The sequence below is a fragment of the Myxozyma melibiosi genome (assembly GCF_037950935.1).
Source record: "Myxozyma melibiosi strain Phaff 52-87 chromosome Unknown BZA70scaffold_2, whole genome shotgun sequence".
Lineage (NCBI taxonomy): Eukaryota > Fungi > Ascomycota > Lipomycetes > Lipomycetales > Lipomycetaceae > Myxozyma > Myxozyma melibiosi.
Window position 1 is genome coordinate 453,081 of NW_027042916.1, and position 23,645 is coordinate 476,725.

The following is a 23,645-nucleotide window of genomic DNA, read 5'->3' on the forward strand; positions in this document are numbered from 1 at the left end:
GAGGATGCTCGGGCGCTGGCCGCCTATTGATTTCCTGCCGTATTCGGACTGCCCCTCCTCCCCCCATCGCGCGTCTGGTCCAGCGCGGCAGCTCGACTTCTCCACAAACTCGCTCGGCCAGTGCTTATATACAGACTCTCTTCTCTTCCTCTTCCCTCCTCTCCTCCTCTCCGCACTTCTCCGCACTACTCACTCACACTCTCTCTCTACACAATGGTCGGAAAAGAATCAAACGTAGACGTCCTCATCATCGGCGCCGGTCCCGCCGGCCTCATGACCGCCACCTGGCTCGCCCGCACCGGCGTCTCCTGCCGCATCATCGACAAGCGCACCGACAAGATCTTTGCCGGCCAGGCCGACGGTCTCGAGTGCCGCACCCTCGAGGTCTTCCGCTCGTTCGGCATCGACGGTCCCTGGAATGAGTCCAATCACATGCAGGGTGAGCCTTCTTTTCTTCATCTTGTCTCTTGTCTCTCTATTGTCTGCTAACACGAATACAGAGGTCTGCTTCTGGGAACCCGACGGAAAAGGAAGCCTCTTCCGCTCCGCCCGCATCCCCGATACCGTCAAGGGCATCTCCCGCTTCCAGCAGTGCGTCCTGCACCAGGGCCGCATCGAGTCGCACTTCATCGACACCATCGAAAAGTCTTCGCAGGGCAAGGTCAAGATCGAGCGCGGCATCCTCCCGCTCTCCATCGACATCGACGAGGCCAAGGTCGACGACCCAGAGGCCTACCCCGTCTCGGTCGTGCTCAAGAAGCTTGCAGAGGAAGAGGCCATGCCGGACCAGTACGGCGGCAAGATCGCGAACGGCCTCTTCCGCCAGTTCCAGGGCGACCAGGAGAAGTACTACGACAGCGTCGACCCTGCCGCGTCCGACGTCGAGCTCGTGCACGCAAAGTACGTCGTCGGCTGCGACGGCGCGCACTCCTGGGTCCGCAAGCAGCTCGGGATCGAGATGGAGGGCGAGTCTACCGACTACGTCTGGGGCGTGCTCGACGCCGTCCCGCTCACAAACTTCCCCGACATCCGCCACCGCTGCGCCATTCACTCGGCCGAGAACGGCAGTATCATGGTCATCCCGCGCGAGCAAGGCGTCGTTCGCTTCTACATCCAGCTCCAGGAAACCCCGCGCGACCCCAACACCAAGACCGAGTCTGAGAAAGAGGCCGGCACCGAGGCCACCACCAAGGGCCGCGTCGACCGCTCCCAGATCACGCCCGAGTTCATCCTCGGCGCTGCGCAAAAGATCTTTGCGCCGTACACGATCGACGTCCGCGACATCAGATGGTACACGGCCTACCAGATCGGCCAGCGCGTCTCGCCTTCGTGGCACAAGCACAACCGCGTCTTCATCTCCGGCGACGCGTGCCACACCCACTCGCCCAAGGCCGGCCAGGGCATGAACACGTCGATGATGGACACCTACAATCTCGGCTGGAAGCTCGCGTGGGTCTGCAAGGGCCTCGCGGACCAGAAGATTTTGGCTACGTACGAGGACGAGCGTCGCCAGAACGCGTACGACCTCATCAACTTTGACCACAAGCTCTCGCGCCTGTTTTCGGGCAAGCCCCATCTGCCCGGCCAGAACGACGACGGCGTGTCGCTCGAGGAGTTCCGCAAGGTGTTTGAGATGGGCAAGGCGTTTGCCAGCGGCTGCATCATCGACTACAACCCCTCGTGCCTCGAAGCCAAGTCCGAGAAGTACGCGCAGAAGGACCAGTTCGGCGACCTGAAGTACATCAACCCGCTCGCGTCCAAGACCACGATCGGCATGCGCTTCGACTCTGCCCAGGTCGTCAGCCAGTCCGAGGCCACGCCGCACTACATCAACGACGTCATGCCTTCCGACGGCCGCTTCCGCATCCTCAACTTTGCCGGCGACATCAAGAAGAGCCCCGAGCTGACTGCGAAGCTGCAGGAGCTGGGCGCGTACCTCGAGTCCGACAAGTCGTTTATCAAGAAATACACGCCCGCCGGCGCCAAGATCGACTCTATCATCGAGGTCCTCACTATCCACGCCAGCCCGCGCGTGGACGTCGAGTGGGAAGACTTCCCGGCCGCGTTCCACCCCAAGGACAAGTTCCTGCGCGAGGACTACTGGAAGATCTACACCGACGACCAGTCGCACCACCACGGCCACGGCCACGCCTACGAAAAGTACGGCGTCGACCCGAAGGTTGGCGCGCTCATCGTCGTGCGTCCGGACGGATACGTGTCGCACGTCGCGCCCCTCGGCCTCGAGGGTATCGAGGACGTCGCCAAGTTCTTTGAGGGATTCGCGCTGCCGGCGGCGAAGCCGGCCGAGACGGTCGAGGAGGTCGATCAGTACGGTGTTGCTGAGGTGCCGCTTCCCGTCCTTGCTCTGTAATTTATGTCTTCTATGTTCTGGATCGGTTTTTTTTTTGATAGTTAAAGTACAGCATTGTGGTTAATAAAACGAGTAAATAAGCAATTATACAAGCAATAAATACACCCTCTATGAAACTATAACACATCTACATCTACTGCACAGTCTGCCCCGCATCCAACACCAACGTAGCTCCATTCACAAACCCAGCCGCGTCCGAACACAAATACAGCACCGAATTCGCAATCTCCTCGACCGTCGCCGCGCGCTTCACCGGGATCCCGCCCAGGATGTACTCGCGCTGCGCGGGGTCCTGCAGCCAATGCTGAATCATCTCCGTCGCGACCGCCGACGGCGCGATCGCGTTCACGCGCACGCCCTGCGCGGCGTACTCGAGTGCCGCGGTCTTGGTGAGGCCGATTACGCCGTGTTTTGCTGCCACGTAGGGCGCAATCATCGGGCCTCCCAGAATTCCCGCGATGGAAGCTGAGTTTACAATGACGCCTCCCTGAGGGTCCTGTGCGAGCATCTGGCGGATCTCGTGCTTGAGGCCGAGGAAGACGCCTTTAAGGTCAACACCGAGCGTGCGGTCGTATTCCTCGTCCGGGGTATCGATCAGCGACGCAGTCTTACTGAGCACGCCCGCGTTATTAAACGCGACGTCGAGCGATCCGAAGCGCGCGACAGTCGCATGCACGCACGCGGCGACTTGGTCGCCGGCCGTCACGTCGAGCGCGTAGAATGTTGCAGAGGTCGAAGGTGAGACGGCGGTGATTGCCGAGACGAGGGTGGAGGCGGAGGCGGAGGCGGAGGGGAGGTCTGCGAGGACGATGGCTTTTGCGTGGGCTTTGGCGAAGGCGAGAGCGGTGGCTTGGCCGATGCCGCCGGTGGCTCCGGTGATGAGGATTACTTTGTTGGAGAAGTCGTAGGATGCTGCCATTGTCTGTCTATAGTCGTATAGAGAGGGAGGAGGAGGAGGAGGAGCAAGCTATTTCTACCCCGAGCGCAAGACCACTCCCTCCCATCTCCTCGCATCAAAACACAATCAACCCACCCGTTTCCGTCCTTATCTCGCCAACGCTGTCCTCAAACGAGAAAAGAGGCCGCAAACTGCCTCGCATTCGGTCCGAGCGGTGGGCCTTGTTCTGAAAGCAAGCTAATGAGCTCGAGTCGGACGCAGAGCGGGGCGGCGGTGACGTGCGGGCTCGGGTTCGGATTTGAAGTTTAAATGCGAGGTGCATTTTCTTTCTCGTAGAAGAGAAGCTTAGGAGAGTAAGAAGGATGAGAGGAGGATTATTATTATTGTTACATAATGCAAGAGAAACACCGCATAAAGACACGACCCATACATACAAACACAAAAACAGTAGACTGGACGACAAAAAGAAAGTGGAAGCAAAGAATCACAACAACGAAGGATCGACAGATGTATGTCGACCAATTCAAAACATCAGACAAAAAGACAAGAGAGAAGGGTCAAAACACATCAAACAAAATCACTCAAAAAACAACACTTATTTCACCTAATTCGCACTCAACGACCGACTTCACACCATCACCTTCTCTCTACTAGAAGTCTACGAGCTGGCCTTGTAAACCTTCTGGACGCCCTTCTTGTTCGCCTCCATGATCTTCTTGCGCTGGAGCTTCTGCGCAGCAGTCAAGAACCCGTTCTGCGGCGTCCACTCCTCGTCCGTGATCACGACGCCGCAAATCATCTCGCTGCCGTGCAATCCGCCCTTCTTGCCCGCGTCAAGGAGCATATCAAGAACCGCCTTCTGCACGGCCTTGTCGTGCACGAGGTGGCCGAGCTCCTTATCTCCAAGACCCTTGTCCTTGACAAACTTGAGGAACGCAGGCTCCGCGGGCATGATGATCGCGATCGGCTTGACGTGGTCGGCGTCGGCGTACACGCAGATGTTTCCCACAACGCTGCATGTTCGGTACACGCTCTCGAGCTTCTCGAGCGCGACGTACTCGCCGTTCAACGTCTTCACCAGGTTCTTCTTGCGGTCGATGATGCGCAGGTGGCCGTTCGGCGCCCATTCACCAATATCGCCGGTCTTGAACCAACCATCCTCGTACGACTCCGCGGTCTCCTTCTCGTTGCGATAGTAGCACTTTGACACGGGCCCGCCGCGGATCCAGACCTCACCCTGAGGGGGGCTGTTGGTGGACAGGTAGCCGGTCTCGGGCACGTCCACGAGCTTGACTTCGATGGAGACGGTGGGCGCGCCGACGGTGCCGACGGTGATCTGGTGAGGCGACATGAGCGCGCCGTTGGCGGAGGTCTCGGTGAGACCGTAGCCGTGGATCATGGCGCACACGACGGAGCCCAAGAAGGTCTGCGTCTCCTTTGAGATAGCGGCACCGCCGTTCATGATGATGCGCAGACGGCCACCGGTGGCCTCCTTGACCTTCTTGAAGATGGCGTGGTCGATGATTCCAGTTCCCGGAATGCGGTAGTGGCTCATGAAGCCCTTGGCGTGGTAGGCAGCCCAGAAGATGCTGGAGACGGCGGGGCCGGAGGCGCTGATCTTGGCGTAGATGCCCTTGCGGACGGTTTCCCAGACGGCAGGCACGCCGACCATGACGGTCGGTCTGAACTCGGTGATGTCGCCCTTGCAATTGCGCATGGAGACGTCGGAGATGGTCTTGACGGTGCCGTAGCCGAGGGTGCCGCCCCAGAAGAGACAGGCCTGCTCAAAGACAAACTCGAGGATGTGGGCCAGCGGCAGGTAGGTGAGCAGGTAGTCGTGCTCGTTGACGGCGCCCTCGACGGCGCCATCGACACCGGCGATCGCGGCAACGACGTTTTCCTGGGTGAGGACGACGCCCTTGGGGGTTCCGGTCGAACCCGAGGTGTACATGATACAGCAGATGTCTTCCGGCGAGGGCGGGGTGGGCGGGAGGTTTGCGTCGAGACCTTTCTGGTGGAGTTCAGAGAAGGATATTAAGGCGATGGAGGGATGGGCTTCCTTGAAAGCGGCCACGTCCTCAGGCTTTGGCGCGGGCTCGTCGCGGTAGATGACGTACTTGAGGTCGGGAGTCTGCGAGAGAGGGCGTATTAGGGACTTGATGAGGGTGGGCTCGGTGAAGACGGCGGAGGCCTCGGTTTCCTTGAGGGAGTGGGTGAGACCATCCTCGCCGAGGGTGTCGTAGGCGGTGGCGATGGGGATGGACTGAGAGCCGGCGGCGAGGGCGATGGTGAGCCAGTCGGCGCTAGAGGAGAGGAGGTCAGCAAATGACGGTTTTATGGAAACAGGAGACAAGAGACAGGAGGCAGGAGAGATAGGGATAAGGAAAGAATAAGGAAATACGAAAATACACACCTGGTCGAGCCGTAAACCTCTAACAAGGAGACGTCAAGGGATTTGAGTCCTGAACCGTAGACGCGGACGTTTTGTTCGAGTTCGGCGTACGAGATGTAAGAGTACGGGGAGAGCTCAAAGTAGTTCCACTTCTTGGGGATGGACTGCTCCTTTCCGTCGACGACTTTTTTGATAATCTTTGTCTCCTCGTGAATCTTGATGACCTTGCGAGAGCCGAGACATGGCTTGTCGTTGTAGCGCTTGGCGACGAACTGGACGAGATCCCAGTTGGTGGCGACGTCGGGAGCGGGACGGGTGATGAGGGGCTCGCCGGCGGGAGAGGCCTTGACGGAGCGGCGGATTGGGGTCTCGCCGGGTTTCTCGGCGGGGCCGATGGCGAAGGTGTAGGGGGGCGAGGAGCGGGAGATGGGAGGGTGGTGAGGGTCAGCGGGGACGAAGATGGGGGCCATTGGAGAGAGTTGAGGTGAGAGTAGTAGTTATGAGATGAAAGTAGAGGTGAGAGTAGAGAAGAGAATAGAAAGAGAATAGAGAAGAGAATAGAAAGAGAATAGAAAGAGAATAGAGAAGAGAAGTAGGTAGAGAAGAAGGAGAAGAAGGAAGATATATAAGAACAAGAACAAGATAAGCGGATGGCGGGGCAAAGAAGAGCGCGGCCGGAAAGAAGAAATAAGTCTGAGCCGAAGAGAGAGCAGAGGGCCTTACGTCATCACGATCGTCGAGGGGCGGGATGGGGATAGAAGTACAGAGAACTACGTGGACTAAAGAAGGAGAACGGACCCCAGAAGAGCGTATAGCCACGCCTTGCTGCCAGTCTGGGCGCCCAACAAGTCACACTGGCCATGCGACGAGGAGGAGTGAAGAGGAGATGATGTTGAAGAGATGGTGATGACGATGACGATGACGATGAGAAGAAGAAGAAGAAGAAGAAGAAGAGCAGAAACAAAGGAGTCGCGCAGTCTGCGTACAGTCGATGTACACAGGCCGCGAGCCACGAAGCCCTTGGAGGCGGGTCTGTCTTGGTAGTTGTTAGTTGTTAGTAGTCAGTCGCTGCTCGTTGGGGCTCGTCGTTTGTTGGGCGTCGATTCATCTACACTTTATTCCTTGTTATTAGATGCGCTGTTCTTCTTATTGTCATTCTTGTCATTCTTGTCATTCTTCTTATTCTCTTCACGACACAAATTCACCAAAATCATCCTGTTCCTCCTGTTCACTCTGCTGCTGCTTCACTTGCGCTGCTGACGGCGGCGGTGGAAGGAAAGGCAGAGCACCGCTGCTGTTACTACTCCCGCTCGAACTCCCCGCCTTTCTCCGTCGCGTCTTGTTCTAATCAGATCCTCGTCAGCCCGTGTCTTCACATGTCTGCTCTCGACTCACTCTACTCACCCCAATCTCCACCGTGATCGTCTCGCCCGCCTTCAACGAGTAGTCCTTCGTCGGCTCCTTCGCATTTGTTGCCTCTGTCAGCCCTGTTCCCGGTGTCGCGTGTCTATACCATATCTCATCGTTAGCATCCTCATCCACACCCTCCCTCCATCTCACCACCACCCACCTCTTGTAATCCTGTAGCGCGATATTAAAATCAAACGACTCGCTCCGCTCCTGAAAGCCCATCCCCAAATACGCATGTCTCTCCCCATCCACCACCCGGATCACGAAAAACCGACTCGAGTCCACCACCTGCTCCACCCCCTTCCCGTTCGCGCCATACACCGCCGTCGCAAACAGCTCCCCCGTATTCCCGTCCTCGAGCATCAGCTCGCACCGCAGCTCGGACGAATCGTACGCCTCCGCCCGCACCGGCACGCTCTTCTCCACCACCTTCAACCGGCCCGTCCACAGCGGCTTCGCGACATCCCACTCGCTCGCCCGGTAGCCCTTTGATGTCTTCAATGGCGGGATCTGGTACACCATCACCTCTCGTGCAATGAATATTATCGATTCGTATGACATCTTCCTTGCTCCTCTGTGCTCCTCTCTGTCCTTGTTCTCCGTGCTGCAGTGCTCCTGCTGTCTCAGCTTCACATCACTGCTGGAGTAAAATGCACACGTGACATTACCACGTGACATCACGTGCCGGGAATGCCCTTCCCGTTTTGGCTATCTGCTCGCTTACCGAGCCGCTGATAGTAGTTTTTTGTTCCTATTGCTATCTTTCCATCTTCACCATCATCAACAACCCACCCGCTGCAACCCATGCCGTCGGCTGCTGACCTCCAGCAACGGCAGAAGCAGCCGCTCTCGCTCTTGTCTCTTTCCAAGCCCAGAATTGGCATGCCGCCGCCTGCTACTTCCGCCGCCGCCCAGTTCTACGCCATCCCCGCCGCCCGTCGCTCGGCTCCCGACCTCTCGTCCCCCAACAGCCCGTCCTCGCCGCGGTTCTTTGTCGGCGGCGACGACTTCTCCGAGCTCTCCAGCAGCTTCCAGCACCACTTCTCCCGCGACCGCAACTCGCATCCCGCGTTCTCCCCGGGCTCGTTCTCCTCCGTCAAACCAAACCTGCCCCGTGCCCACTCGTCCGCATCCACTTCCTCGTCCTCAAACCCCGCCGATGCAAGAGACGTCTACGGCTTCCGCAAACAGTCCCAGTACATCTCCGCCGCAGACTACGATGAGTGGTTCGCCGGCTACGAAAAGTACATGCGCCATCGCCGCCGGCGCTGGGAGACTTATCTCCGCGACCTCAAGATAGAGATTGGCGACGACGGCGTGCCGCTCGCGTTCCCGCCAAAATCAAAAAAGACGAAAAGATACATCAGAAAGGGAATCCCGATCGACTGGCGAGGCGCGGCCTGGTTCTGGTACGCAAAGGGGCCCGAGTATTTGAAGAAGAACCCAGGTCTCTACGAACGGCTCTGGACGCGCGGACTCGGGTCGCCCCCCGTCGACTCTGAGCTCATCGAGCGCGATCTGCACCGAACGTTTCCTGACAACATCCACTACCGCGACACCGACAGCCAGCAGCAACCCACTACTACCGGCGGCTCCCCTGCGACCACACCCGGCTCGACCAAAAGCGGCAGCAGCAACTCGCGACGAAACTCGTCCGTGCCAGAGACGCCGATCGTGCAGTCTCTGAGGCGCGTGCTGTATGCGTTCTCGCTCTACGTTCCGAAAACAGGATACTGCCAGAGTCTGAACTTTGTGGCTGGGTTACTGCTGCTGCTGATGGAGGAAGAAAAAGCATTCTGGATGCTCGTCATCATGACCCAGCGTTACCTACCCGGCGTGCACGAGATCAACCTCGAAGGCGCGAATATCGACCAGGGCGTGTTAATGATGTGCGTCAAGGAGTCGCTGCCGATCGTATGGAATAAGATTGGTGCGGGACTGGAGGGGTATATGCATGATGATATGATTGTCAGGTTGCCGCCGATTACACTGTGTACCGCCGCATGGTTTATGAGTGGTTTTATTGGTGTCTTGCCTATTGAGTCTGTTGCCCGTGTCTGGGACTGTTTCTTCTAGTACGTCTTCTTCTCCCTCCTTTTTTCAACTATCCATGCTAACTATCCCTAAGCGAGGACTCCAAAATCTTCTTCAGAATCGCCCTCACGATCCTCAAACTCAGCGAACCCCAGATCGAGTCCGTCCGCGACCCAATGGAAATCTTCCAAGTCGTCCAAACAATCCCCCGCCAACTCCTCGACGCCTCCTCGCTCATCCAATCCTGTTTCCGCAGACACAACGGCTTCGGCCACATCTCCCAGGACGAGATCTCCCAGCGGCGCATCTACGTCGCCGAAAAGCGCCGCAAGCTGGGCGCCCACTCGCCCAGCATCTTCTCTGAGCTCGACCAGCCCGCGCTCCCGCCGAGCTCGATCTCGAGCGCGTCGAGACGGTACGGGAGTATCACCTCGCTCGCGGCGCGCGACGCGAACGGGAAGAAGAAGTATGGCAAGCGCGCGCAGATGGCGAGGATGGGAAGTACGAATATCATCACGACGAATATGTTGTCGCTCAACGCTAGAAACGATTACTTTGGTCCCCCGTCTTTGAGTCGCTCTTCATCCGGTACTTCGACTCCCGTCATCTGATCTTATATTTTCTATATTTCCTCATGTCACGCACGATACGATCTTCCTCACTTTTTGTAATAATACTCGGTTCTCTGTCTTCATTTCTCATTTCTCATCTTGTACAGTCATTCTTTTTTTTTGTATTACTAGATCTTTAGAGTCGGTATCGGCCTTGCGGAGTGGAGCATTCATGATTTCTTCTTTTTGTTGTTCTGATTGTTCATTTATCTGTGGTTTGGTTTGGGTGTCCAGCATAGATTGCTGATAATAGTCATATATTATTCTTACAATCTTCTTCTCTCTCATCTCCATCATAACAATAAACCTGCTACTCACTCTTTCCTTCTATCCCACCGTCTTAGCCGCTTACATAATATCTCATGTAATCACACTTACCCTACACAAACGGACGCTTCCCAATCAAGTAAGAAAATTAACCCACTATAAAGTTTCAACGCGCGACGCGTTAAAACGCGTTAAAAAGAACGCCCCCGAGGAGTTTAATTAGCAGCGCGTGTGTGGAATTGGCTCGCGCTTTCTCCTTGCTCTTGACTGTCTCTTTCTTTCTTTTCTTCGTGCTCGCTGGGTTATTTCTGGTTCTACAGTGTTGGTGTTTTCATAGTCGTGCTGCGGTGCTATCTATCTTACAGAATCGCGTTTGTGAGATTTGCTTTGATTCACGCGTCCGAGTCTCCTACAATATCCTCGATATCCCCCCCTGCGCACATCTCCACCCTCCACCACAACCTCCACCCCACCACAACCATGCCTCGCGCAACAAGATCAACCACAGCAACAACAGCCGCCATCAAAAATGAGCACCAGCAGCAGGAAAACCAACCCCCTCGGAAACGCGCACGGCAGCAGGCGCCGCCGGCGGCGTTTGTGGAGGAGTATGCGCGCAAGCAGGCGCGGAAGGATTTAACTGCTTTCTCATTCAAACCGCACAAGCAGATGGATTTCTTCAGTACCGTCTCCGCATCTCCTTCGAAAGCTGGAGCGCAGCTCGACAAGATGAAGAATGAGCGGCGGCTATTTGAAGGGTTGGATGAGGATGAGGGCGGAGAGGGATCGGAGCTCGAGAAGCAGGTTGAGCGGGTGAAGCTGATTTTCGCGGCGTTGGATACGGTGCTGTTTATGGTGTATTCTGGGGATGTGGTTGGTGTGCAGACGTCGTTTTTGCAGGTTAAGGCTGATGTCGAGCGGTCTTGTCGGAGGTGTGTGCTGTACTTTTTCGTTTGGTCGGTTGGTTGAGTGGATGCTAACTTTGATTGTGCTTAGAAACTTCTCGCTGCTGGAATTGAGACAGATTCTGGGCCTGTACAAAGACGCGTACGCGGTGACAAAGAAATCCACAGGGCTGGACTATATTCTCAACTTCCCGTCCACAATCACAAAGCGCGAACTCACGGCGCCCGACTTTCTCCGCTCGCGCAACAGGACATTCATCTCGCTCTGCGCCGCGTTTTTGCAATCCGCAGAGAAAGACAAGACAATCGTCGCGGTGCCGGCTGCGAAACTTCCAGAGTCGGCGTCGCCGTCGTCGGTGGTTAGGCAGCGGCAGCAGGTACTCAAGAAGGACGCGAGTCAGGTCCAGCTTCTACTCCGTGGCGAATCCAAATTCATCCCGCTCCCACCGCCTTCAACACCCGGCACCACCGGCCCAACCTTGATCAAAGACCGACAAAGCTCTCTCCTCGCCCGGATCAAAGCCAAACAAGCCGACCGCGCGACCGCGCTCTCCCAACGCAGACTACTAACCCCCGCCGAACAACGCCGATTCAACCTCCTAGGCAAATCCTGCGCGCCCAACAGCGCGATCGACGTCATTCTCCACCTCGCGAGCCAGAGCACCGCGAAGCCGACACATCTGCCGCTGCGGAAACTAGTCGAGATGATCCGCGACAGCGTGCGGGTGTCTGGCGCGTCGGTGGCCGGGCGCGGAGGGGTGTTGAGTGTGGAGGAGGCGACGGAGATGGTGGAGGCGGTGGCGGAGTGTGTGGGCGAGGAGGTTTTGAAGATTGTGAGGATGGGCGCGATCTCGAGCGTTAGGGTCGCGAAGGGTGGGGGGGTGGGGAGGGAGGAGGTTGTGGAGAGGGTGGCGGGGGAGAGGAGGAGGATTGGGGGTGTATAATATCGATATGATATCAAGCATTGTTGGTGTTGGTGGATTCTTTATTGTGTTTTGTATTTATAACAAGTTGTTTTGTATTTATAGTCGAGTTGTTGTAATTAGTAAATTCAAGATCATCGGTGCGGCGCCATCTCATTGAGTATCAAAGTAGTTCTCAACCTGCACCACCACCTCCCTCTTCCTCTCCTCCATCCCGCCACTCGCAGCCCAGAGCCAAGAATGCGCGCAGTCGTGCAACGTGTGCGCTCGGCCTCAGTCTCCGTCGACGACACCCTGATCTCCTCGTGCGCCCCCCTCCCCCTCTGAATATCTGTTGTCGACCGCAGAAGCTGACGCGAACATATGCATGTAGGATCAATAGAGGTCTGCTAGTACTCCTCGGAGTCGAAGCAGGCGACACGCAAAAAGATGCAGAGCAGATGGCTAGCCAAATCACCAAGTTGAGAATATTCCCGTCGCCGCCCGCTGCTGCTGTGGAAGGGTCGTCGAGTACGCCTGCGGAAGGGTCGACGCAGCTGAGCAAGCAGTGGGATAAGAGCGTGGTTGCTATCGACGGGGAGATTTTGTGTATTTCGCAGTTCACACTGCTTGCGTCTGTGAAGAAGAATAAGCCTAGTTTCCATAGAGCTGAGGGGCGTAAGTTCTTGACATGTCTTTTTGGGATTAGAGAAAGTACTGACGTTTAGGACAGCACAGGCGGCGCTGGAGATGTACGACTACACGATGGCACAGATGGAGAAACAGTTTGGCGAGGCGTCGGTAGGGAAGGTGAAGCCTGGGGTTTTTGGGGCGTATATGCAGGTGTCGCTCGTCAACGACGGACCGGTTACGATAGAACTGTCGACGAAGTAGAGCAGGAGAACGATATATGGCTACGATGTATAGAGAGGATGATGTATAGATATGTATTGTTGTATTATAGACTGTTCCCCTTTTCTGTATCATACCCATAAATGCAGCAACTTCAAGACAATTTTACAAAATGACATTGTCAATCAACCTTGTCTTCCCCCCAAACGAATTCGGCACGCGCACCGCCAGACTCAGAATCGCCCCCTTGAGCGGATGCACCCGCTCGAGCTCCTCGAGCGTCTCGAGATCGTTGATGCACACGTACTCAATCTCCTCCACCGGGATCTTCTCCGCCACCGTCTCCACCACCGCCGCAATTATCTTCCCCGCGTCGGTCTCGGTGCGGTAGACGTCGACTGCTCGCTGCAGACCTTTGAAAATTGCGCCCGCGTCCTCGCGAACTTGATCGGTCAGGTACGCGTTCCGCGAACTCAGCGCGAGCCCGTTGTCCGCGCGCGAAGTAGGCACAACAACCACCGCGCATCCATAGCACAGATCCGAGACCATGCGCTTGACGACAACAGTCTGCTGCACGTCCTTTTGCCCGAAATACACGCGGTCCGGCTGCACGATATTCAAAAACTTTGTAACCACCGTCGCCACGCCGCGGAAAAACTGCGGCCGGATCGCGCCCTCGAGTTGGGACGAGAGTCCTTCGACCGTCACGAACGCGCCTGTTTGCTCAGACACGGCAAGCGGGATCCCGGACGGATACATTTCCTCGACGCTCGGTGCAAACACCGCGTCCACTTTCGTCGTCGTCCGCAGCACGCTCTCGTCCACGTTCGCCTCCGGCGCGGCTATCCGCTTCGGCGTCTCCGCAGGCGTGTACTCTAGCTCCGACAGCAGCGCGACGTCGCGGTCAAAATCCCGCGGATACGACGCCAGGTCCTCGGTCGGCGCGAACTGCGACGGGTTGACAAAGATCGAGACGAGCGTCTTGTCGTTCATCCGCAGACTCGACCGCACAAGCGATAAGTGGCCTTCGTGCAACGCGCCCATTGTCGGCACGAAGCCGACGGAGTTGCCGGCCAGCGTCTGCGCTGCGCGCCAGTGTCGGACCTCGGCTTTTGTGCGCAGGATTTGGATTGGGGAGGAGGCCGCGAGGGGGAGTTCGGCGGCCGCGGCGGTGGAGTAGGAGAAGTATGAGGAGGAGGGGAGTTGTCGGAAGAAGGAGAGGGATCGCGAGAAGGCGCGGAAGGCGGGGCGGTAGGCCATTTCGGATGCAGTTCTTTGTTGAAGAGGGCGAGAAGTCAGCGCACGCGAACAGGAACAATGAGCAGAGGGGAGGCGAAGTACCAGTTAAAAGCACCACAGCAAAGCAGAAACAACCAACGCGACTCAGACACTGCAACAAAGAAGCTGCTGAGAAGAAACAGGCGTAGCAGATGGGGTTTATAAGAACAGGCTGGACGCCACTATGATGATTTCTTCAGCGTTGAATTTATACCGACGAAGCCAAAATAATTTCAGGTGCGCCGCGGGGTTGAACAGACACCTAAATGATAGTTGTGGTGTATTTGCTGTTGCTTTGTCTTTGTTATGGCAGTAACTAAGCAGAACATTTGACGAATGTGCAGGGGATTCTGCTCATCGCGCCTGCAATTGTTCAACGCCTAACCCTACAGACTTTTACCCTCCACTCATTACATCAACAGCAGCTGACCACACTGGAAGCAGCAGCACACATGCCGGACGACAACGACGACCGCGACCGCGACATCCGCGAGCGCGACGAGCTAGCCAAGCGCCTGAATGAGCGCGACAGTCGCCGCGACCGCGGGGCCGATCGCGCGCGCGCCGAGCTCGACGAGGCGGTGTTGCCTGAGATGCGAGTCCGGTCTCGGGAAGTGTACTTGAAAGCGCGGGAGCAGAAGAAGCTGGAGGAGTTGCGCGCGCAGGTGAAAGATGATGAGATTTTGGCGAAATCCGTGCAGCTTTCGAAGGCGCAGTTGGAGGAGATTGAGTATAACAAGGAGCTGCTGCGGATCGCGGAGGAGCGCATGGATATCGATACGAGTTATCAGGGATACCAGATGCTGGACGATTACATCACCGAAAAAGGAAAGTTGGATATGAAGCGCAAGAAAGATACAATGTACAAGCGGTACTCGGAGACCGCTTCAGACCGTAAGCGCAAGCCGGTGACGGACGAAGGACACTGGGAGGAAGAGCAGACGCGGCGCGCGCTCGCAAAGACAAAGAAGCGGTCGTCTGCTGCCGCGGAAGACGAGCAGACGTACGACTTTGTCGACGATCCGGATCACCGGGTCGACTTTGTGCTCGAGGCAGGCAAGAGCGTGTCGAAGGAGCAGGAGGAGCTGAACGCGCGACTTAAAGAAGCAGAGACGCGCGCGGTCAATATGAAGCAGGTCCGCGCGTCCTTGCCGATCTATCAGTACCGCGACGAGCTACTGCAGGCGTTTGAAGACCATCAGATCTTGATCATCGTCGGCGAGACAGGGTCGGGAAAGACGACGCAGCTGACGCAGTACCTGCACGAAGCGGGCTACACCAAAGGCGGCAAGAAAGTCGGCTGCACGCAGCCGCGCCGGGTGGCTGCGATGTCGGTCGCGCAGCGCGTTGCCGACGAGATGGGCGTCAAGCTCGGGAACGAGGTGGGTTACTCGATCCGGTTCGAGGACAAGTCGTCAGACAGGACTATAATCAAGTACATGACCGACGGTATGCTGCTCCGCGAGTTTCTCACCGACCCGGAGCTTGCGGGGTACTCTGCCCTGATGATCGACGAGGCGCACGAGCGCACACTGCACACCGATATCCTGTTTGGTCTGCTGAAGGATATCGCGCGGTATCGGAAGGATCTGAGGCTGCTGATTTCGTCGGCGACGATGGACTCTGAGAAGTTCTCGGCGTTCTTTGACGACGCGCCGATTTTCCAGATCCCGGGCCGTCGTTACAACGTCGATATCTTCTACACGCCCCAGCCGGAGGCAAATTATATCCAGGCGGCTATTAATACTGTGTTTCAGATCCACACGTCGAAGAATCCGGGCGACATCTTGGTGTTTTTGACTGTATGTAGCAAGCTTCTTACAAATTGTTGATCTACAAACACTAACACTTATCTAGGGACAAGATGAGATTGAGACAATGCAGGAAACAATCCTGGACTACTGCCAAAAACTCGGCAACCGAATCAAAGACCTGATAGTCTGTCCGATCTACGCGAACCTCCCTCCCGACCAACAATCCAAAATCTTCGAACCCACGCCCAAGAACTCGCGCAAAGTCGTGCTGGCGACAAATATCGCCGAGACATCAATCACGATCGACGGGATCGTGTACGTAATCGACCCCGGATACGTCAAGGAGAACGTGTACAATCCCCGCAGCGGGATGGAGTCGCTCGTCGTCGTGCAGTGCTCGCAGGCGTCAGCCGACCAGCGCGCCGGCCGCGCCGGCCGCGTGCAGGCAGGCAAATGCTTCAGACTGTACACGAAATGGGCGTTCTTCAACGAGCTGCCGCGCAGCACGACGCCCGAGATCCAGCGCACGAATCTCGGGAGCGTGGTCTTGCTCCTGATGTCGCTCGGCATCACCGACCTGCTCAACTTTGACTTTATGGACCCGCCACCCACCGACACGCTCGCGCGCTCGCTCGAGCATCTGTACGCGCTCGGCGCGCTCAACGACCGCGGCGAACTGACAAAACTCGGGCGGCAAATGGCCGAGTTCCCGACCGATCCGATGTTTGCAAAGGCGGTGATTGCGAGCGACAAGTACGGCTGCGTCGAGGAAGTGCTTTCGATCATCGCGATGCTGGGCGAGGCCTCGGCGCTGTTCTATCGGCCCAAGGATAAAAAGAACCTTGCCGACGCCGCGCGCGAGGCGTTCAAGAAATCGGACGGGGATCACTTGACCTTGCTCGAGATCTACAACCAGTGGGTCGAGACCGAGTACTCTGCCGCGTGGGCGGCCGAGAACTTTGTGCAGATCAAGAGTCTGAACCGGGCGCGCGACGTGCGCGAGCAACTGTCGCGGCTGTGCGAGCGCGTGGGCGTCAAGCTGTCGAGCGCGGGCACGCACGAGGCGGCGGTCGAGGGCATCAAGATGGCAATCACGTCGGGGTTTTTCGTAAACACGGCGCGGTTCTCGCAGAGCGGGGATAGTTACAAGACGGTGAAGACGTCGCAGACGGTGTACATCCATCCGTCGTCTGTGCTGGCGAAGAATCGGCCGAAATGGGTGCTGTACCACGAGCTTGTGTTGACGAGTAAGGAGTTTATGCGGAACGTGATGACGATTAAACCGCAGTGGTTGACGGAGGTGTCGCCGCATTTTTATAAGCAGAAGGATATAGATAACGCGGATGGGAAGAAGGGTCGGGGCGAGAATAGTGAGGATGTGGATGAGTTTAGACAGGCGGTGCAGTCTAGACGCAAGTTGGAGTAGACGCATTGGTGTATATATAGTGTAACATATTATAACGTTTTATTTTCCCTCCGATATAGTTCCCTCTGCCTAACCAGTTATCATTCCTACCCACCTTTGCCCCATGCCGACCCATGCATATGCTTATTCTTTCTTTTTTCTTTAGATGTTACCACCGCGAGGTCGACTCTCTGAATAAGTCGGCGACCGTCACTGTTGTCTCGCATTCTTTTCTCAGTTCGTTTTCCCAGTCCGCCATGCTCTTTGACTTTGAATGGCTACGAATGTTGTATTGTTGCTGCGGCTGTTGTTGTTGTTGTTGCTGCTGCTGTTGTTGTTGCTGTTGTTGCTGTGGTGGTTGTGAGGAGTAATTCGGGTATTGATCGTGCGTAGTAATAGCGGTAGGAATCGCAGGACTCAAACTCGCCATACTCGACCGATCTGTCAACGTCGCCGGCACCTGATCGTCTTCCAAGATAGTAGCTGTGCACGGATAGATCTGATAAAACATGACGCGCATATCCGTGAGCGAAATAAGCATTCTCGCCGCCCACTCGAGCGTGAGCAAGACCGCCTGCGTCGGCGGCCGCCCCGGTTCGGGCGCGCGCGTGACGAAGCTCTGCAGGTCGGTGTGCCGGTGCATGAAGTGGAACGCCTGCTCGTCCGACATGACGAAGTGGATGCGGCCAAAGATTGCGAATTCGTCCGAGGCCGCGCCGGTGCTGGTGGTGTTGAGCGGGCTCGCGCTCGGGTTTGTGGGCGACGAGGCCGGCGCGGGGGTGGCGGGCGTGGGGTGCGGGGTGTCGGTGTGCGGGTAGGGAGTGCCGGAGAAGGGGAAGACGACGTCGATCTCGTGGCGGCGGGAGTATACGCGCTGCCAGAGCCGGGCTCTGAGTCTGCGGATTGCTGATGAGGAGGTTAGTAGAGAAGAGAGAAGAGCGAGTGAGGAAGTAAGGAGAGCACACCTTCTCTGCCCGCGACGGTCTGCAGGCCGACGATGTAAAACCCGCTATCAGCGAAGCAGTCTAGGAACTCCTCCTCCTTCTTGACGTCGTCGTCCATCTCGAAGAAGTGGTTGATGAACGCCTTGACGCGGTCGTTGGTATAGTACGGCGGGTACCTGATGCCCGGGGAGGCGTGGTGGCCGCTGTTGATGGTCTGCTGCCGGCAGTGGTCCATGGCCGGCAATTGCAGGCCGGCGCTGGCTGCTGCCGGCAGACGGGTCGGCTGGAGGAAGTCGTCCGTCGTCGTAGAGGGGTGGAGGAGGGTGAGGAAGAGATGAGAAGTGGTCAGACAGGCTGGTCGATGTTCTGTCCGAGCACAGGATGCGTTGTCGAGCGACGAGCAGCGAGGGGGATGAGCAGGTTTAAGGAAGCGCGAGGGCGGTGAGGTTTGAGGTGCTTTCTTGGCCGGGCCGGGGCTTTCGAGCTATAAGTCCGAGTCCGAAGTCGAGTGCGCCGCACAGCTTTTGGTTGAGTTTGTTTCTCAGCTCGGCGTCTCGGCACACGGTGTGAGGTTGAAGAGGTGCAATAGTGGATGTGAATGTGAATGTAAATGTATTTGTAAATGTAAATACCACAGATATGAATAAAATATGGAATTTTTGGTGTAGTTGTAGTAAATATTGCAGCAGGATAAGCAAAGTCGGAGTGCTGTGGTTGAACTGTTACAATGGCATCTTACTTCTATTTTAAAAATATATGACATACTTCTACAATCTACAAACTCTCCAACCAACTTGCAAACTGTTTCTTCGTCGCAGGTTGACAACGGTGAAGGTAAGCGATAGGATGCCTCTCGACCATGTGAGCTATTTACTCCATACGACACCATACATTATGAAACTATTGTACTAACAGCAAAGACTCTCCTACTCAGCCTTATGCTCGTTCTCCTTCGTCTTCGCACTCGCCTTATCCTTCTCCTCCATCAGCGACCGGAACCGCGCAAGCGCAGGCCATCCCTCGAAAAACCCCGACACCACCCACGCCATGCGCTTCAGCGACGGCACGCGATACGCTCCCGTCCAGATAAATAGAACAAGCGCCTCGCCGACGTGGTATATCAGCGCCAGATACACGCCCGCCTTGATCAACGTCGGCACAAATTCGTAGTCATACAGCTTGTACTGGCGCAGCACCGAGTTTGGGTTGTCGAGCGCGGCCGAGTTCACAAAGACGTAGTAGATCCCCGCGAGGATGGAGAGGATGATTGGCACCGACCGCGCTGTCGGCGGCAAGAACGCATCCACAGGCGTGACGGTAGCGTATCCGAGTCCCTCGGACGCCTGCAGCGCCATTCCGACAAGCACGTCGCGCGCCTCGGCCATGCTCTTCATCGGCGGCGTGAGGTCAATCACCGCCTCGAGCTCGTCGATGCCGCGGTTGTGGATGAGTTCGTAGGAGATTGTGAGTTTGTCGAGCGTGATGTCTTTGAGCTGCACGTTGCGCGAAGGTACAATGCCTTTGTAGAAAGTCAGGTAGTCGCGCAGAGAGAGCTCGTGGTCTTTGTTCATGTGCGTGATTATGCGGTCTTTGGCCGACACCGGGCCGGTTGCTGGGGGGGCGGTCACCGCTGGCTTTTCTGTAGTCGGGAGAGTATCTGACATCTACGATCATTAGTCAATCAATAAAAAGAGACTGTAAACAGCAAGATTACATACGCTGTAGCTGATTTCGAGTGTTGGAGAGCTGATGAGAACGGTGCGGAGCTGAAGAAAGAGAGAGAAGTCTGGATCGAATCGAGATAATCGAGTTGTCCGAGCTGAGTTTATCAGATGATGCTGACATATATCTGACTAAGCATAATGACTAAGATTATTGACTCAGCTAACTGACTAATCGTGATTACATAAAGATAACATAGCACATTACTAATAATCTCTCGGCCGACTGAACAGACACTGAATGAAGCAGGACCCCGACCCCGATAAGCCAGAAATACGAATTTGCCGGAGACAGGTTTTATGCGGGCAAGACAACAACCTACCCAAACCAGCAATTGCAATATCTTTCTTCTGTATTTAGTTATAATCTATGCTATATTCTACTCAATTGAGCATTCTCTTCTTCTCTATCTTCTTATAAACACTCAATCTGCGCAGAAGAAGAACAGCCCTTCTGTCACTGTTCTACGCGCAAGAGAAGATAAAGTTCGTGCTACTGCCGATAATGAAACTCAGCTGCTCCCAACTTATAAAACCAACCACCGGCCTCCCCCTCGTATCCTGCCTTTCCTTCTTCTTCTCTCCACCCTCCGCTCTGCTCCTCTTCAAGTCCTAGCAATGCCTTCCACCGATACCTTCACCGGCTACCTCGGCCTCGACGCCAACTCCGTCAACGGAAACCTTGTCAAGGGTACCTTCAACCCCAAGGTCTTCTCTGACGACGATGTCGACCTCAAGATTTCGCACTGGTACGTCTTCTTTCTTCTTCTACGCTCCACTTCTCGTCGTTCTGAGGCGCCTTGCAACTCAATCTGCATCCAACTCACTTGCTAACTCTCCTCTCTAGCGGCATGTGCGCCTCTGACCTCCATACTCTCCGCTCCGGATGGGGTGCTACTCCCTACCCCGTTATCGTCGGACACGAGATTGTCGGAACCATCACCAAGAAGGGCAAGAACGTCACCCAGTTCGAGATGTAAGCCTACCCCACTCAATTGATCTCCTCATGACCACTCCTGCTAACACCTCCTCTCCACAGCGGCGACCGTGTCGGTGTCGGTGCCCAGGTCCTCTCCTGCCTCAAGGATGACTGCTACGAGTGCACCCACGACAACGAGCCCTACTGCGCAAACAAGGTCTACACCTACAACTCCAAGTTCGAGAACGGCGACTCCTCCTGGGGCGGCTACGCTCTCGAGGGCCGCTACCCCGCCTCGTTCTGCTTCAAGATCCCCGACGAGCTCCCGTCCGAGATCGCGGCGCCCATGATGTGCGGTGGTATCACCGTCTTCTCGCCCTTGAAGCGCAACGGCTGCGGCCCCGGCAAGACCGTCGGTGTCGTCGGTATCGGTGGTCTCGGCCACTTTGCCCTTCTCTTCGCGAAGGCGCTCGGTGCCGACAAGGTCTACGCCATCTCGCGCTCCGACGCCAAGGGCGCCGACGCCATCGCCATGGGCGCCGAGGGCATCATCGCCACTCAGACCCCCGGCTGGAACACCAAGTACGCGCGCAAGTTCGACCTCATCGTCTCGACCGCCAACAACTCCGACATGCCGCTCGGTGAGTACCTCACCATCCTCAAGCCCGGCGGACGCTTCGTCCAGGTCGGTCTGCCCGAGTCGCCCATCCCGCAGTTTGGATTCGGCCCGCTCATCAACATGAACGTGCACCTCATGGGCTCGCTCCTCGGATCCCGCAAGGAGATCAAGGAGATGCTCGAGATCGCTGCCACCAAGGGCGTCAAGTCCTGGGTTACTTGCTACCCCATGGAGGAGGTCAACGAGGTCCTCAAGCTTATGGACGCCAACAAGGCTAGATACCGCTTCGTTCTCACCAATTAAGTCTTGTCTCTGGTAGCTAGATTTAGAGTTTACGAGTGTTGCATGTTTTTGTATTAGAATAATATAGAAAATAATATTGACTCTTAATAATCGCTTTTAACTTGTAATGTATTTCCATGAAAAACAACAGCAGCAGCAAAAACTCACGCATCAACGCTTAGAGCTTGGCCTTGACCAAAGACGAGCCCCTCTTGAGCTGCACTTCCGCCTCTGACACAATCTCATCCACAATCGCCTTCGCGGGCTTAATCTCTTTAACCAACGCCGCAACCTCGCCCATCAAATACGGGAACGAATACTCCTCGATCTGCTCCGGCAGATCCTTGCCGCTCTTCTCATACTGCTCGACCTCCCACGGCACAGGGATATTTCCCTCGCTCGTCAACTTGACAATCTCCTCCTTGCGGTTCGTCTCCCAATCGACCGCGTACGGGTTCTTCCGTATACGCAGCGGACGGCCGGTGTAGATAATCGTCCTGAACGTGCCATCGTAGTCGCAACCCAGCACAGCGTCCTGATGGCCCTTCGGCGCACCAGCCTCGGCCGCGCAGATGAACCGCGTGCCCACCCACACCGCTGACGCTCCAAACATCAGCGCGGCAGCAAGCGACTTGCCGCTCGACATGCCGCCCGCGGCCACAACCTCGACCTGTTTCCCGGTCAAGGGGGACTTCTTGCCCTTGACGGCCTCGACGACGGCCGGGATCAGGATCGAGGTCGGGATGCTGCCGGTGTGGCCGCCGCCCTCGCCGCCCTGCGCGCAGACGATGTCGACGCCGGCCGCGAGTGCTTTCTTGGCGTGCTTGGGCGCGCCGATCATGTTCATGACCGGAATGCCGGCCTTGTGCAGCGCGTCGACGACTTCCTTTGGCGGCACGCCGACCGCAGACACAAACAAGCTCGTGCCTTCCTCGATGATCACTTTCACGAGATCAGGCAGCTGGCCGTGCGTGTAGTCGTAGTTTGTCTTGCGTGCGTTGCCGCCGACTTGGGGCAGCAGGAGATCGACGCCGAACTTGGTGATGCCGGGATTTAGGTGGGCTTTGATCTCCTTGATTTGCTCGCGCAGCATCTCGGGGCTGTAGCCCATGCCGCCAATCACACCCAGGCCGCCGGCGTTGGAGACTGCAGCTGCGAGTTGGGGTCGTGAACATTGATTAAGTTAGTCTCATAATACTATTGGATGGAAAACAAAGAGAAGACATATCTGAGGCAACGTTCATGCCAGCGAGGAGGATGGGGTGTTGAATCCCAAAGAGTTCAGTGATGGGCGTAGTTATCGTCATTTTTGAATCAGTTTATAGTATATTCACACACAGAATGTAGAATGTAGAAGAAACAGTGGGCAAAAGTGAAGAAGAACGGAAAGAAGGTGGAGCGATCGAGGCTTGTATTTAGCGATCTTCGGCTCTCGGCTTTGACACGATGCGGGGAGCTCAGAGGCAGAGTAAACACCCGCCTGTGCTGGTTTTTGGGTGGGTTTTTGTCTTTATGCCGTTCAGATGTTCAGAGCTGCATATGACAGTCCTTTCTACTTGTTTACAACTGCTTTCCTGCTTCTCTGCTGCTCTACAACACCTTCTACACCGCTCATCTTCCTACCTTCACAATCCCTGAGCCGAGGCTGCCATTCTATGTTTTGTCTGGCGTCCTCTGATTTGTCATCACTTACATACTGAAAGACTTTGGGTCGCTGCGGGTTAGGGCCCCGAATCCTCCCCCCACAGTCTCGCTTAAGCCGGGCGATGCCCTGGCCATCTCTCTGCGCGATTGACTCCTGATCTTAACTGCCCTTCGGTTTAAGCCCGGCTCTGGCCTTTGTCCTGGCCGGTGTGGGCGCTACACCTCCTGTGCTGACGCGCTGGCTCTGGCTGCTAGGTCCAGAGACGATCTGGATGCTGTTCTTTAGTGCTTAGAGAACTAATTGCGAGTAATGTTTTTCGGAGATATGATGGTTCTGATGCTCTGTTTACTTGCTCCTTTTCCTGTTTAGAAAAGTGGAGGATCTAGACCGTTATTGCAACTTCTGTTTTAGTATTTTGCTCTGCTACGAATTCTAC

The 23,645-nt window shown here is 56.1% G+C and overlaps 13 protein-coding genes across 13 annotated transcripts; 6 read left to right on the top strand and 7 right to left on the bottom strand.

Moving 5' to 3' along the window:
* The first annotated feature begins 40 nt into the window (after nucleotides 1-40).
* On the top strand, nucleotides 41-980 carry BZA70DRAFT_274785 (FAD binding domain-containing protein). The gene has a single exon (XM_064912031.1). The coding sequence runs from the start codon at nucleotides 214-216 to the stop codon at nucleotides 487-489; it is 276 nt and encodes a 91-aa protein (XP_064769682.1). The 5' UTR covers nucleotides 41-213; the 3' UTR covers nucleotides 490-980.
* BZA70DRAFT_274787 (thioredoxin-like protein) lies at nucleotides 827-2,472 on the top strand. Its single transcript, XM_064912032.1, has one exon. It carries the CDS (start codon nucleotides 959-961, stop codon nucleotides 2,369-2,371), a length of 1,413 nt encoding a protein of 470 aa, XP_064769683.1. The 5' UTR covers nucleotides 827-958; the 3' UTR covers nucleotides 2,372-2,472.
* Nucleotides 2,473-3,669, bottom strand: BZA70DRAFT_274788 (2,5-dichloro-2,5-cyclohexadiene-1,4-diol dehydrogenase). The gene has a single exon (XM_064912033.1). It carries the CDS (start codon nucleotides 3,288-3,290, stop codon nucleotides 2,505-2,507), a length of 786 nt encoding a protein of 261 aa, XP_064769684.1. The 5' UTR covers nucleotides 3,291-3,669; the 3' UTR covers nucleotides 2,473-2,504.
* Nucleotides 3,633-6,234, bottom strand: BZA70DRAFT_274789 (long-chain-fatty-acid-CoA ligase 1). Its single transcript, XM_064912034.1, has 2 exons — nucleotides 5,683-6,234; nucleotides 3,633-5,572 (listed from the first exon to the last, which is right to left on the bottom strand). Exons 1-2 carry the CDS (start codon nucleotides 6,129-6,131, stop codon nucleotides 3,928-3,930), a joined length of 2,094 nt encoding a protein of 697 aa, XP_064769685.1. The 5' UTR covers nucleotides 6,132-6,234; the 3' UTR covers nucleotides 3,633-3,927.
* A 615-nt stretch (nucleotides 6,235-6,849) lies between these two features.
* BZA70DRAFT_288122 (uncharacterized protein) lies at nucleotides 6,850-7,632 on the bottom strand (the record flags this gene model as incomplete). Its single annotated transcript, XM_064914006.1, has 3 exons — nucleotides 6,850-7,005; nucleotides 7,066-7,168; nucleotides 7,232-7,632. The coding sequence occupies 3 exons, from the start codon at nucleotides 7,630-7,632 to the stop codon at nucleotides 6,850-6,852; spliced, it is 660 nt and encodes a 219-aa protein (XP_064769686.1).
* A 618-nt stretch (nucleotides 7,633-8,250) lies between these two features.
* On the top strand, nucleotides 8,251-9,410 carry BZA70DRAFT_232188 (rab-GTPase-TBC domain-containing protein; the record flags this gene model as incomplete). The annotated part of the gene is made up of 2 exons (XM_064910244.1): nucleotides 8,251-9,146; nucleotides 9,200-9,410. Coding segments are annotated over 2 exons (1,107 nt in total), but the record flags the coding sequence as incomplete, so codon positions are not given.
* A 724-nt stretch (nucleotides 9,411-10,134) lies between these two features.
* BZA70DRAFT_309491 (uncharacterized protein) lies at nucleotides 10,135-11,693 on the top strand (the record flags this gene model as incomplete). The annotated part of the gene is made up of 2 exons (XM_064914886.1): nucleotides 10,135-10,915; nucleotides 10,980-11,693. Coding segments are annotated over exons 1-2 (1,164 nt in total), but the record flags the coding sequence as incomplete, so codon positions are not given.
* A 208-nt stretch (nucleotides 11,694-11,901) lies between these two features.
* BZA70DRAFT_274795 (D-Tyr tRNAtyr deacylase-like domain-containing protein) lies at nucleotides 11,902-12,726 on the top strand. The gene is made up of 3 exons (XM_064912035.1): nucleotides 11,902-12,116; nucleotides 12,185-12,468; nucleotides 12,524-12,726. Exons 1-3 carry the CDS (start codon nucleotides 12,052-12,054, stop codon nucleotides 12,682-12,684), a joined length of 510 nt encoding a protein of 169 aa, XP_064769689.1. The 5' UTR covers nucleotides 11,902-12,051; the 3' UTR covers nucleotides 12,685-12,726.
* BZA70DRAFT_274799 (pantothenate synthase) lies at nucleotides 12,727-14,178 on the bottom strand. Its single transcript, XM_064912036.1, has one exon. It carries the CDS (start codon nucleotides 13,900-13,902, stop codon nucleotides 12,808-12,810), a length of 1,095 nt encoding a protein of 364 aa, XP_064769690.1. The 5' UTR covers nucleotides 13,903-14,178; the 3' UTR covers nucleotides 12,727-12,807.
* Nucleotides 14,179-17,120: 2,942 nt separating this feature from the next.
* BZA70DRAFT_274802 (uncharacterized protein) lies at nucleotides 17,121-18,469 on the bottom strand. Its single transcript, XM_064912037.1, has 2 exons — nucleotides 18,045-18,469; nucleotides 17,121-17,985 (listed from the first exon to the last, which is right to left on the bottom strand). The coding sequence occupies exons 1-2, from the start codon at nucleotides 18,256-18,258 to the stop codon at nucleotides 17,249-17,251; spliced, it is 951 nt and encodes a 316-aa protein (XP_064769691.1). The 5' UTR covers nucleotides 18,259-18,469; the 3' UTR covers nucleotides 17,121-17,248.
* Nucleotides 18,470-18,949: 480 nt separating this feature from the next.
* Nucleotides 18,950-19,799, bottom strand: BZA70DRAFT_294062 (uncharacterized protein; the record flags this gene model as incomplete). The annotated part of the gene is made up of 2 exons (XM_064914427.1): nucleotides 19,742-19,799; nucleotides 18,950-19,687 (listed from the first exon to the last, which is right to left on the bottom strand). Exon 2 carries the CDS (start codon nucleotides 19,685-19,687, stop codon nucleotides 18,950-18,952), a length of 738 nt encoding a protein of 245 aa, XP_064769692.1. The 5' UTR covers nucleotides 19,742-19,799.
* Nucleotides 19,800-20,117: 318 nt separating this feature from the next.
* On the top strand, nucleotides 20,118-21,664 carry BZA70DRAFT_274806 (chaperonin 10-like protein). Its single transcript, XM_064912038.1, has 3 exons — nucleotides 20,118-20,493; nucleotides 20,592-20,720; nucleotides 20,784-21,664. Exons 1-3 carry the CDS (start codon nucleotides 20,363-20,365, stop codon nucleotides 21,583-21,585), a joined length of 1,062 nt encoding a protein of 353 aa, XP_064769693.1. The 5' UTR covers nucleotides 20,118-20,362; the 3' UTR covers nucleotides 21,586-21,664.
* BZA70DRAFT_274807 (2-nitropropane dioxygenase) lies at nucleotides 21,665-23,045 on the bottom strand. Its single transcript, XM_064912039.1, has 2 exons — nucleotides 22,793-23,045; nucleotides 21,665-22,731 (listed from the first exon to the last, which is right to left on the bottom strand). The coding sequence occupies exons 1-2, from the start codon at nucleotides 22,869-22,871 to the stop codon at nucleotides 21,743-21,745; spliced, it is 1,068 nt and encodes a 355-aa protein (XP_064769694.1). The 5' UTR covers nucleotides 22,872-23,045; the 3' UTR covers nucleotides 21,665-21,742.
* Between the last annotated feature and the right edge of the window lie 600 nt (nucleotides 23,046-23,645).